The sequence below is a fragment of the Somniosus microcephalus genome, chromosome 33 (assembly GCF_052327205.1).
Source record: "Somniosus microcephalus isolate GS21.2 chromosome 33, FLI_Smic_1.0, whole genome shotgun sequence".
Taxonomy (NCBI): Eukaryota; Metazoa; Chordata; class Chondrichthyes; order Squaliformes; family Somniosidae; genus Somniosus; species Somniosus microcephalus.
The window spans coordinates 30,736,584-30,750,123 of record NC_141019.1 but is presented as its reverse complement, the minus strand read 5'-3'; the positions used below and the strand labels follow the sequence as shown (position 1 = coordinate 30,750,123).

The window sequence follows — 13,540 nt, the reverse complement described above, 5'->3', positions numbered from 1 at the left end:
TTCTTCCTCAATTAGATTTTGGCGTCAGTGCCTTTCTGGCTGCTGGTGGAGATATGACCAGAAATAAAGTGCGAAAAACCTTTGTTGGAACTCCGTGCTGGATGGCCCCAGAAGTGATGGAACAGGTAACCCTCGGCTTCAAGTCAAACTTTTGTTAAAGCAGGGGCCTGGTTTTACATTGTTTGCACCGTCAGAAAAGCTAAGCCCCAATTCGAACCTAACCCGCCCGTATCGGTTATGGTTTACACATACCCTAACCCCGACGCCTGGAGAGTAAAAATCGGTGTAAAACGGGCACCTGACCCGAATCTGCCTCGCTCCCGCTGGATGGATTAGGTTAAAATCAGGGCTCAAGTTTCCTGGGACTGGTGGGTGTCCGTGAGTTGGTGCACTGTCCTTTCACCTCCAATACTGATGGAATCAAAGTCTTGTCTCTTGTGAAATAATTTGGAGGAGTTGCCAACCTCACTCAAAGAGGCCACAAGGACGTCACTCCAAGGAATGGACATACTACACTAGTACAGTAGGTGGCGCGCTTCTGCATTTCGGGCAAGGTATGTTATGGATAGAGTAAAGGGAGCTTTATTCGGCATCTTGAGGTGATGTTATACATGACCTGAAAGTGCTCAATGCTGACATTAGATGCCCATAGAAAACATGCGATTCTCCTTCATTGACATTGCTTGCCTTGGTAAGCACAAATAAAGAACCAGACTACTATAGAATGAGAGAAAGAAAGAACTTGTATTTCTACAGCGTCTTTCAGGACCTCAGGTCGTCCCAAAGCGCTTTACAGCCAATGAAGTACTTTTGCAGTGTAGTCACTGTTGTAATGTGGGAAACGCGTCAGCCAATTTGCGCACAGCAAGCTCCCACAAACAGCAATGTGATAATGACCAGATCATCTGTTTTTTAGTGATGTTGATTGAGGGATAAATATTGGCCCCGGGACACTGGGGATAACTACCCTGCTCTTCTTCGAAATAGTGTCATGGGATCTTTTACATCCACCTGAGAGGGCAGGTTTAACGTCTCACCCGAAAGACGGTATTTCCGACAGTGCGGCGTGATGTAAGAAAAAGGAGGCTTACCATCAAGTAACTTTAAAGTAAGTTTCCTTTTTCTTACATCAATTTAAGTAACTTATAAACACACTATATACAAGAGAGGTCTTTACCATGCCTCTGGTAGAAGCCTCTTACAATACTGAACAGACCAGTATTTATACCAGTCCAACAGGAAGTGACACATGACAGGAAGTGAGGTATGTACACAGTTCATAGTTCATAGTTCACAGTTCACAGGAAGTGATGACATAACTTCCCGGAAGTTATTATTTTTATCACACGGCGCTCCCTCAGTACGGCCCCTCCGACAGTGTGGCGCTCCCTCAGTACTGCCCCTCCGACAGTGCGGCGCTCCCTCAGTACGGCCCCTCCGACAGTGCAGCGCTCCCTCAGTACGGCCCCTCCGACAGTGCGGCGCTCCCTCAGTACTGCCCCTCCGACAGTGTGGCGCTCCCTCAGTACTGCCCCTCCGACAGTGCGGCGCTCCCTCAGTACTGCCCCTCCGACAGTGCGGCGCTCCCTCAGTACTGACCCTCCGACAGTGCGGCGCTCCCTCAGTACGGCCCCTCCGACAGTGCGGCGCTCCCTCAGTACTGCCCCTCCGACAGTGCGGCGCTCCCTCAGTACGGCCCCTCCGACAGTGCGGCGCTCCCTCAGTACTGCCCCTCCGACAGTACGGTGCTCCCTCAGTACCGCCCCTCCGACAGCGCGGCGCTCCCTCAATACTGCCCCTCCGATAGTGCGGCGCTCCCTCAGTACCGCGCCTCCGACAGTGCGGCACTCCCTCGGTGCCGCCCCTCCGACAGTGCGGCGCTCCCTCGGTACCGCCCCTCCGACAGTGCGGCGCTCCCTCAGTACCGCCCCTCCGACAGTGCGGCGCTCCCTCGGTACCGCCCCTCCGACAGTGCGGCGCTCCCTCGGTACCGCCCCTCCGACAGTGCGGTGCTTCTTCAGTACCCTCCGACAGTGCGGCGCTCTCTCAGTACTGCCCCTCCAACAGTGCGGCGCTCCCTCAGTACTGGCACCGGGGGAGTGTCAGCCTAGATTTTTGTGCTCAAGTCTCTGGAGTGGGACTTGAACCCACGACCTTCTAACTGGGTACAGCAGCGTCATGGTTATATTACTGGACCAGTAATCCAGAGAACACGAGTTCAAATTCCACTGCGGCAGTTTGAGAATTCAATCTTTAAAAAAAAAAAAAATCTGGAAATGAAAAAAAAGGCTGTTATCAGTAAAAGTGACCACGAAGCTGTTGAATTATGGTAAAAACCCAACTGGTTCACAAATGTCCTTTAGGGAAGGAAGCTTGCCCTCTGGCTGCAGTCCCACAGCAACGTGGTTGACTCTTAATTGCCCCCTAGGGATGAGCAATAAATTCTGGTCTTGCCAGTGATGCCCACATCCTAAGAATAAAAAAAACTCAGACGAGACTGAGGCTTGGTAGGACTATATAGTGAATATAATGTGCATACAACATACTTCTGTTCAAAACTACTCATGCTGATTATACAGGCACTCAACCTTTACCATCCTGTCTGTTACCTTTGCCAATCACAATGGATATTACTGCTGCTCCTCGCCAATTACTGTGATTCTTGCAAGATTCACGTCTATCACAAAGCACGTGATGGATCAAGTACAGCGCATAGGATACACCAGTCCAAAGCATTGTTACAAAACAGGGGATGGATCCGCCGCGGGGTGCGGAGCGGATCTCTCGAGAGGTGCAAACACATCTCTCGCGGAGCGGGGGTCTTGCGGGGTGTGGGTCTCGCGAGGCGGGGGTCTCGTGGGGCGTGGGTCTCGCGGGGCGTGGAGTGGGGGGTCTCGTGGGGCGTGGGTCTCGCGGGGCGTGGAGTGGGGGGTCTCGCGGGGTGTGGGTCTCGCGGGGGTCTCGCGTGGAGTGGGGAGCGGGGGTCTCGCGGGGTGGGGGGGTCTCGCGTGGAGTGGGGGGCGGGGGTCTCGCGGGGTGGGGAAGCGGGGGTCTCGTGGGGAGCGGGGGTCTCGCGTGGAGTGGGGGGCGGGGGTCTTGCGGGGTGGGGAAGCGGGGGTCTCGCGTGGAGTGAGGGGCGGGGGTCTCGCGGGGAGTGGGGGGCCTCGCGGGGAGTGGGGGCGGGGGGTCTCGTGGGGGGCGGGGGTCTCGCGTGGAGTGGGGGGGCGGGGGTCTCGCGGGGAGTGGGGGGCGGGGAATGGGGGGCAGCGGTCTCGCGGGGAGCTCGCGTGGAGTGGGGGGTCTCGCGGGGAGTGGGGGTCTCGCGTGGAGTGGGGGTCTCGCGTGGAATGGGGGGCGGCGGTCTCGCGTGGAGTGGGGGGCGGGGGTCTCGCGGGGAGTGGGGGTCTCGTGTGGAGTGGGGGGCGGGGGCCTCGTGGGGAGCGGGGGTCTCGCGTGAAGTGGGGGGCGGGGGTCTCTCGGGGAGTGGGGGGCGGGGGTCTCGCGGGGTGGGGAAGCGGGGGTCTCGTGGGGAGCGGGGGTCTCGCGTGGAGTGGGGGGCGGGGGTCTTGCGGGGTGGGGAAGCGGGGGTCTCGCGTGGAGTGAGGGGCGGGGGTCTCGCGGGGAGTGGGGGGCGGGGGTCTCGCGGGGAGTGGGGGGCGGGGGGTCTCGCGGGGGGCGGGGGTCTCGCGTGGAGTGGGGGGGCGGGGGTCTCGCGGGGAGTGGGGGGCGGGGAATGGGGGGCAGCGGTCTCGCGGGGTCTCGCGGGGAGCTCGCGTGGAGTGGGGGGTCTCGCGGGGAGTGGGGGTCTCGCGGGGAGTGGGGGCTCGCGTGGAGTGGGGGTCTCACGTGGAATGGGGGGCGGCGGTCTCGCGTGGAGTGGGGGGCGGGGGTCTCGCGGGGAGTGGGGGTCTCGTGTGGAGTGGGGGGCGGGGGCCTCGTGGGGAGCGGGGGTCTCGCGTGAAGTGGGGGGCGGGGGTCTCTCGGGGAGTGGGGGGCGGGGATCTCGCGGGGAGTGGGGTGGGGAGCGGGGCGGGGTTCTCGCGTGGAGTGGGGGTCTCGCGGGGCGGGGGTCTCGTGGGGTGCGGGGGTCTCGCGGGGCGGGGGTCTCGTGGGGTGCGGGGGTCTCGCGGAGCGGGGGTCTCGTGGGGGGCGGGGGTCTCGCGGGGCGGGGGTCTCGTGGGGTGCGGGGGTCTCGCGGAGCGGGGGTCTCGCGGAGCAGGGGTCTCGTGGGGGGCGGGGGTCTCGCGGGGAGTGGGGGTCTCGCGGGGAGTGGGGGGCGGGGGTCTCGCGTGGAGTGGGGGGGCGGGGGTCTCGGGGAGTGGGGGGCGGGGGTCTCGCGTGGAGTGGGGGCGGGGATCTCGCGGGGAGTGGGGGTCTCGCGGGGAGTGGGGAGCTCGCGGGGGTCTCGCGGGGCGGGGGTCTCGTGTGGAGTGGGGGGCGGGGGTCTCGCGGGGAGTGGGGGTCTCGTGTGGAGTGGGGGTCTCGCGGGGCGGGGGTCTCACGGGCCGTGGAGTGGGTGTGTAGCGTTGCACTACAAACTTTTATATTTGGAAGCGGTCAGTGCCGAACGCAGTAAAAGACAAAAGTGTTAAGTTATATTTTATTTTCGGACAAAGATGTTTATCTTTAAAAACAAGTGATAGGACAGAAACGGTGCAGCTATGGGCTGCTTTTTCTAGGTGAGGCATTGGATGGGACTACAAGCAGCATTTATGTATAGTTTCAATGTGAAAGAAGACCCCTTTTTGAAAAATTGTGCTTTCTTATCTGTTGGAGAAGAGATTGTTCTCAAATGAGTTTTATTTTAACGCTTCTGATGAAGTTTCAGGTCGATGACCTGTTAACTCTGTTTCTCTCTCCACAGATGCTGCCGGATCTGCTGAATATTTCTAGCATTGTCTTAATATTTCAGATTCCAGCATCCGCAGTATTTTGCTTTAATTGATCTGTGCAGATTATCCTGCAGTAGAACGGAAGCCACTTGTTGCCAGTAGATGTCACTACAGCAATGAGCACAGCACTTTTGCACACGTCTCGGTTTAGTCATGCTCACAGCAACACACTGACTCCTGGGTTTCTATTTCATTGCAGGTACGAGGTTATGACTTCAAAGCAGACATCTGGAGTTTCGGAATAACAGCGATCGAACTGGCAACCGGAACTGCACCATATCACAAGTACCCACCGATGAAGGTGGGAGTAAACTTGTAACAGTTTGCAAAATGATGGATACCTGGGAGTAAGTTACATGGAGGGAATCAGAGATATCTGGGGAGTGAGTTACGCACAGAATCAGAGATACCTGGGGAGTGAGTTACGCACAGAATCAGAGATACCTGGGGAGTGAGTTACGCACAGAATCAGAGATACCTGGGGAGTGAGTTACGCACAGAATCAGAGATACCTGGGGAGTGAGTTACGCACAGAATCAGGGATACCTGGGGAGTGAGTTACGCACAGAATCAGGGATACCTGGGGAGTGAGTTACGCACAGAATCAGGGATACCTGGGGAGTGAGTTACACACAGAATCAGGGATATCTGGGGAGTGAGTTACGCACAGAATCAGGGATATCTGGGAGTGAGTTACGCACAGAATCAGAGATACCTGGGGAGTGAGTTACACACAGAATCAGGGATATCTGGGAGTGAGTTACACACAGAATCAGAGATATCTCAGAGTGAGTCATATACAGAATCAGGTACGAGTTATATTTGAGTTGACAGATATCCTAGAATGAATTACATTCGGGATTGTGGGTATCTGGGAATTGTAAGTCGCTTCTGATTTCTCAGCTCCTTTAATTGCTCCGTTATTTTAACTAAAATGTGTTTGTCGCCTGTTTAAGACTAAAAATAACAAGTTAGGTGTTCAATTAGCCATTTATCTTTTCCAAGTTTAGACCGATTCTAATCGATTAGAATTTATTTTAATGTGCAATGATTCCACTTAATCCAAGTGGAGAGTTGATTTGCAGGGTGATTTGATCTGAACTGTGTTTGTTTTATTCAGTCAAATTGGAGCTGATTTTTATTTGCGATCACAGGATTAAAAAGTTGCAGGAAATGAAAATCAAGTTGAGTAGAGATACCGACACCGGGCCTCCCGGATATTTAGAGTACAATAATGTCTCGGTTGCAGTAGGAGGACAGCCCCACTGGACATTATGACCCACATCTCCTTTCATTTGTCACTAGGTTCTGATGGTGACGCTGCAGAACGACCCTCCTACTCTCGAGACAGGGGTGGAGGACAAGGAGATGGTCAAGAAGTACGGAAAGTCCTTCCGTAAATTGATAGCCCTGTGCCTGCAGAAAGACCCAGCGAAGAGGTGTGTGCGCGGAGGTCATTCATAGGTTAAGCCAGTGATGGGGCAGTAAGCTCAGGTAGACACACAGCCCTGTGCTCTGGTCAGATGACTAGTCTAAGTCCCGGCTGACTTAATAAAACTCACTACACACTTGGTTTGAGTATAAAGCAAGGCTTTAATCAACTTGTTTCAGAACATGGAGGTCTAGTTGTACTTCACTAGTTCCTTGTCTTACAAAATGTCCCTGAAAAGCTGGGCCCACGCCCGAGTATTGATACTCCTTGGACAGCGCCACCAGCTGGCCGTCCAGTGTTATTTCATGAGTAGTTTCTTGGAGATTTATAACACCGGCTCTGACTGATCTGGGCACTCACCTGGTCCTACTGACCGAGTTTGATACTCAGGCCAAAAGATGGGCCATCCCATGTCAGCATCGTCTCCGAGGCGAGGGCCAAATTCTAAGCCCAGGCAGAGGCACAGTTACTGCTGATCGACCGTGAAGTGGCATCAGCACTGGCAGAATAATGGCTGCTTATTTGGGCATTGCCAACAATAGCATGAGTGCACACTTTTACCCTTCCCTTGGAATGAATCACGCTCTTGCGTTCCAGTTACAGCTGGGAGTCGGGAGAGCTCTACCCCTGAGGAACGGTAAAATCTGCAAGCGGGTTACCTTGGGAAGACCTGGAGAGACGGGAACTGTGGGCACAAACCCGCAGCAACCATCTTGTGGCGAAGTGTGGTGCCAATGAAGTATGGCTTTTCAATACAAAATGGAAAAGCACCACTCGTTAACTTTGCCACTCGCTGCTTGGACAGAGCACCCACACCACAGGAACAGAAATATCCTGCCAATGTTGTTGGGTAGATTATATTTAGTTGCTGTAAAAGCCTGTCTCAGAGTTGATGCTGCTGGACGCTGCTATTAGGGCTTTCGCCGTGTGGAAGTTGGCTGCCCAGTTTGTGATTCAATATAATTGGTTGCTCACACACAGCACATTGTGTGACTACAGAGCGCCAGAGGTCTGGCAGCAGGCTACAAGCCTACTCCCTCTGTCAGGAAATGCCGTGGCAAACAAGGGCCTTGACATGAATCTTGTCATTCATGTGGAAATGACTTATGAAGTAATACTGGGCGGCCTGCTGATGGCGCTGTCCAGGGAGAGTATAAATACTCGGGCTTGGGCCCAGCTTGCTCAGGACATTCTTTAACAGGAACTAGTGAAGGACACAACTAGATCTCCATGTTGTAAAACAGTTGATTAAAGCCTTGTTTACTCAGACCAAGTGCCTAGTGTCAGGCCTAAAAGAGGTGGTAAAGAAAAAGCCAATTGTCATAGCACCAGCCACATTCGGTAGAGTCTGTGAAAAGTGGGGTTTTTTTCCTTCAGAAGTGTGATACTGATTTCTGAAAATTGCCTGTTCTTGCCCCAGTACTGAGCAGCCTGGGGCATCTCACACGGCAGGCGATACCACATCCTGCTCGGACTAGGCCGAGCTGTTTTCAAGTTGCCGCACGAGTCCCAACTCACTCCGTAAACTCTATTTTTCAGGCCCACGGCAGCAGAGCTTCTGAAGCACAAATTCTTCCAGAAATCAAAGGTAAGCGAGAGGGGAGAAAAAAAAATAACCCACAAGTGCCACGGGACTCGGGGAGAATCTATTTTACAGTGAAGTCTGTGTTAGCAACTTGGCTGTGCAACTGGATTCCAGTTTCCTGTTTTCATGCACTTTGCTGCAAAATAGTCTTCACTCAGTCTCTTCAGAAAGATGCAGTAAATATGTTCAAATCCCAACCCAAGTGGGCGTTAAAACTCAGCTAACGCTTCAGAGCGGATTTTCCAGTCGAAATATGGCAGCAGTAGGGAATCTTAAGAGGAAAAATGGCAGAGGGTGGCGCAATACATTGTTCTTCACATGGGCCCAGGCCTCTGCCAGTTCTGCTTAGAGACTGAAGAGGCATCTGGATTAGCACAGACAGCTTCCCCTTTGCCCGGCACCTTCCCGTGCAAGCGCAGGAGATGTAACACCTGCCCTTATACCTCCCCCCTTCCCACTGTCCAGGGCCCCAAACACCCCTTCCAGGTGAAACAGCGATTTACTTGTACTTCTTGCAATCTAGTATACTGTATTCGCTGCTCACTATGCGGTCCCCTCTACATTGGGGAGACCAAACGCAGATTGGGCGACCGCTTTGCGGAACACCTCCGTTCAGTCCGTGAGGGTGACCCCGAGCTTCCGGTCACCTGTCACTTTAATTCTCCGCTTCACTCCCACTCTGCTCTCCCTGTCCTCGGCCTCTTACACTGTTCCAATGAAGCTCGAGGAACAGCACCTCATCTTTCGATTAGGCACTTTACAGCCTGCCGGACTCAACATAGAGTTCAACCATTTCAGATAATAATCCCTGCTCCCATTTTTCAGGCTGTTTGTTTTTGCCATCCCCATTTGCAACATTTTCTCTCTCCTGCCTCTTACCCGAGCACAGACTATTCCTTCAATTCCTTCCTCCCCTCCCTCTTTCCCTTCCTCTGCACCTGCTTAATATCTGTCACATCTCCAGCTTTTTCCAGTTCTGATGAAGGGTCTCAGACCTGAAACGTTAACTCGGTTTCTCTCTCCACGGATGCTGCCTGGCCTGCGGAGTGTTTCCAGCGTGTTCTGTTGTTATTACAGACAGACTCAAACCTGGGCTCTTATCTGAACAGCTAAGCACGTGCTACCTTTACCCACGAGGCCATCACAAGAGCTCCCTCTGCTTTCCTTAAGCAAGCATACGGACAAAGGGACTTTCAAAATTGCCCAATCCAAAAGTCCGTGCCTGGCAAATAATCTCGGTCTTCCTGAATCTCTTTCCTCTTCCTGCTCCCATTAGTTTCTGGGCAGATTTCCCCACAGCGTCACGTGCCCAAACACACTGGGGGTAATTTTAACTTTTGGTATTGGTGTAAAACGGGGGATATTGGATCGGCCGCCTGTTATATTCCACTCTTGGTTTTTCTTTCAAGGAGAGAATGTAACATACAATCAATCCAATATCGTCCCGTTTTACACCAAGACCAAAAGTTAAAATGACCCCCACTATGTTTTACTTGACAATAAATGAGTGCACAGTGTTGATAGTGAGATTAGAATGAAAAGCACTATGAATGCTGATTTTTGTGCCGGGTCTGACTCGATAGGCCGAATGGCCTCCTTCTGTGCTGTATTATTCTACGATTAAGTTCCTGATCTTGGACGAACTGTCAGGATGACTCTCGCCAATTCTCCTTCCACCCTGTGGGGAACTGCTCGCATCCACTCGGTACATCCCCGTGGCCGCAATCAGGAACTCTGTGCAGAGAATTGCGAGTGCATCCCTCTCCATTTCTTTCCGGGCTTCCTTTCCCCCCCCCCACTGATGTTTAAATCTCCCAGCACTATTTCCCAATCAAGAGGGTAAGAAAGGCAGCATATTCCAAGGCTCTAGCAGTGCCACTATGTAGCGACTCATTGAAACGTATAAAATTCTGACAGGGCTAGACAGACTGGATGCAGGGAGGATGTTTCCTCTGGCTCGGGGGGTCTAGAACGAGGGGTCACAGTCTCAGGATACGGGGTAGGACATTTAGGACTGAGATGAGGAGAAATTTCTTCACTCAGAGGGTGGTGAACCTGTGGAATTCTCTACCACAGAAGGCTGTGGAGGCCAAGTCACTGAATATATTTAAGAAGGAGATAGATAGATTTCTAGACACAAAAGGCATCAATGGGTATGGAGAGAGAGCGGGAATATGGTATTGAGATAGAGGATCAGCCCTGATCATATTGAATGGTGGAGCAGGCTCGAAGGGCCGAATGGCCTACTCCTGCTCCTATTTGTCTATGTTTCTACGAGACGTAGAAGAGCAACTGATCAATAAGTTAGAACAGGAGACTCTGCGATGGGTCTTGATTTCAACATATTGAGGATGTAGTGAGGAGAAAGAGCATGGAGGACACTACACTTGGAGCTTAGAAGAGAGGAAAGCTTGAGAGGAGCACTGACCATACTATCATTGATAAAATAGGGAAAGGCAAGACAGATTGGATGGTAAGGATAAGAAGAGAGAGATGGCCAATCAGACTGAGGGGCTTTAGAAAAACCTCCTCTGCGTAGCAGGAGTAGAATGTTCTGTTTTTCCACTGGAAGCCACCTGGCTTAGCTGAAAGAGAAACAGAAAGTGGTGGGAATGCACAGTGGGTCAGTGAGCATGTGGAGAGAGAAGAGAGAAGTAGTTTCACTCCACCTTCCGTTCCAGAGCCTTCATCCATCCCAACCCCACACTCTGAAACCTTCTCCCAAATACCTTCTAGCTTGCTACATTTCTCCCCTCCTTCAGAAGGCTTCTTAAAACCTACCTCTTTGACCACGTCTTTGGTCATAACCCTTAACCCTTCTCCCACCGCTCAGTGTTCGCTTATTTTTGCTGCTTTGAAACATTTGATCGCGTTTCAGGTTTCTGTACAGGTGCAAGTTGTTGTTGCCTCAGGTGCCCCGAGTGGTGACCTCATTCAATCCTGTTCACCAATAGCTTGTCAATGGCAAACAAGACTTTCAGTAAAGTTGTGGCTTATTGAAGTTGGAGTGAACAGTTACTTCAACAAAACCACGTATACTGTAAAATGTAACAGCTAGCTCACCAGCATTTAACATTTGAAGTGCCCTTGACTGATATTTTGATAGTCTGGGACTATTGAGCTACAGTTAATTTCACTGCAGTTCACTGGAGAGATAGTCGAGTCCAATCGAGTAATGATTTGCACGTCAGTCCCTGTTCATGGGCTGGATGCAAACATGAGTTTCCAGCAATCACTGAGCCCAGTGTTTTAGCCAGTGGGACCAAGATTCCAGAGGAGGACCTCTCGTTTCATGTGGAACTTGTACTCTTGTTTCAGAATAAAGAATATCTGATGGAAAAGTTGTTGGGCCAATCGTTAAGTGGAGGGCAAAAGGACACAAAGGTAAAGACGACTCCCTGGAATTATTTACAGACAAGGTTCAGGGCAAAAGATTGGAGTTGCACTGTCTCTGGTCTTTGAAGGCTTTTGCCTTCAGTTTTGATTAACTTGGCTCAATGGAACAGTGCAACGAGGCAGTGATAGTTGCAGTATCTTTAGAACACATCACTGAGCGAATGAGTAAACAAAATGGTAATGAGGCGAGGGAAACTTAGAAGGCAGATGCTCACAGAGGTTGTGGGGTCATAGAACCAGAACCAACTGCTGGTTTGGAATGGAAGAATAAAGGAACTGCTTGATTCTTTACAAAGAGTGAAGTGTATTATTACAGTGGAGTACAATGCAGACAGACCAAACTGCAGTTCACTGGAGAGATATTGGGGTCTAATTGAGTAACGATTTGCACCACAAGCCTCGCTGTTACTGGTCACCCATCACACAGGAGAATCCCGCAGGAACTGTCAGTGCGACAGATAAAGACAACAGCACGCAAGCAGTTTATCTTCCAGTCTCATTTGGACGCCGGGTCTTATTTAGACCTAATGTCCCGCTCTAAGTAAAAAGGGCACGGTTTTGAGATTTTAACCAGTACTAAAACTCCCTAAAGATTGGGCCAAGGAACAAGCACACTTGGCATAGCACGAAGAAGAGGGATACGGTGTGCCACTCAGAGACGCATCGTGGGCTGGTCAGAGACGCATTGATCCGTGGCTTTTCAACTCTATACACTGGCGCAAATAGAATTCTTCTATCTTCTTGCAGGCTGACAACACAGTCCAAGCTACTGGCACGGTGCCAAAGTCTGCGAGCGAGCCAGAGTCTAACAAAAAGGTCTGTATTTTCCTAAAAGCGTTAGAGAACATTACCCAGCAGAGACAATGCAAATTTGAACGACAATTTGCCTAGACTGAAAGCCCAAGGCAGCGCTATTTGGCTCACTTCATAGCACTCCTGCCACCAAGTCAAAAGGTTGTGAGTTCAGGGCCTGAGCACATATCCCAAACGGACACTGCCAGTGCAGTAGTGAGGGAGCGCTGCACTGTCAGAGGTGCCGTCATTCGGACCAGACATTAAACAGAGGCCCTGGTTGCCTATGTTCAGGTGGACATAAAAAAAAGAAAAATCCCATGGCGCTATTCAAAGACGAGTGGGGGAGTTCTCCTGGTCAACATCTATCCCTTGAACACCACCACCACCACCAAAACAGATTAACCGGTCATTTATCTCATTGCTGTTTGCGGATCTTGCTGTGCGCAAATTTCTGGCTGCAATTGCCTACAGAACAATAGTGACTGCACTTCAAAAAGGAATTTGCGTTTCTCAATGGCATGCAAAGGCACTATATAAATGCACGTCTTTCATTACTGTTGGATACACTGCAGTTTGCCACAGTACAGGAAACTTTGTGTTATCCGGAGGCTAAATGTCCGGCAAGCTCGAGCCACCGGCAAAAATCAGGAGCCGTTTTGTTAGGTTTTTTTTCTTCTCGTGGCTTTTTTTTCCCCCAACAGTCAGGCTCTGCAAAGTCTCTGTAGCTTAGCAACAGCTTCAGAGAGACGCTTCCAAGGTACGGGCCGACTGTTTAGAAGCTGTTGCTAAGCAACACAGTGTTTGTTGTCAGATACGGAGATGAAAAGCTCCGTATGCTTCAACATTAACGCTGGTGTGTCCGGCAGTTTTGAGGGAACTGCAACAGCTCGGTCCCGTCGGTGCCGGATAGCACAAAGTTTCCTGTATCATACTTTAGTATCAATTAGAAATAAGCTTAAAATCTCCCCAGCCACATTTCTTTCCGCAAAGGCAGTTCCATTCCAAGTGTTCCACCTTCACGATAGCATTTATTTCCAAGTAAACCAACCGATTAGCTCACTCACAGTGGAAGATAGCAAGTCGCTCAATCACAAGATGTTAACTAGTTACTTACAGTAGAACAGCAGATGTACCGATGAAGGGTGGAAATCCTGGCAAGAGGACATTGACTTTGAATTCAATGCACTCTGGCCCATATTGTAAGCTCCAGCTCCCGTATCACGGTGGCTTTGTTCTGTAGTGTTGCTACTTTTCTTGGATAGTTTCCTGTGCATTTCCTACTGGTCTGTCCAACAGCGGAGGTCGAAGAACAGTTTTCCTGTTCGCTGCACTGTGTGAGGGAGAGGGGGAAAGAGGAACAAAATCACGCACACATTATTTAAAACCATGCAGCTCACTGGCGGCTCATTTTGTAAACCCAGTGTATAACTGAGCTGTAGA

At 51.4% G+C, this 13,540-nt stretch overlaps 1 protein-coding gene across 3 annotated transcripts in view; it reads left to right on the top strand.

Annotated features, from left to right (window-relative positions):
- LOC147097085 (STE20/SPS1-related proline-alanine-rich protein kinase-like) overlaps positions 1–13,540 on the top strand; it is a 66,704-nt gene that overhangs the window by 41,122 nt on the left and 12,042 nt on the right. For 2 of the 3 annotated variants that reach the window (XM_085972899.1, XM_085972896.1), the window contains exons 6-11: positions 16–125; positions 5,092–5,193; positions 6,198–6,331; positions 7,864–7,912; positions 11,228–11,293; positions 12,053–12,121. In XM_085972899.1, coding sequence (XP_085829025.1) covers positions 16–125; positions 5,092–5,193; positions 6,198–6,331; positions 7,864–7,912; positions 11,228–11,293; positions 12,053–12,121 — 530 coding nt within the window. The remainder of the gene's footprint in view (positions 1–15; positions 126–5,091; positions 5,194–6,197; positions 6,332–7,863; positions 7,913–11,227; positions 11,294–12,052; positions 12,122–13,540) is intronic. The other variant, XM_085972898.1, reaches the window with a different exon arrangement.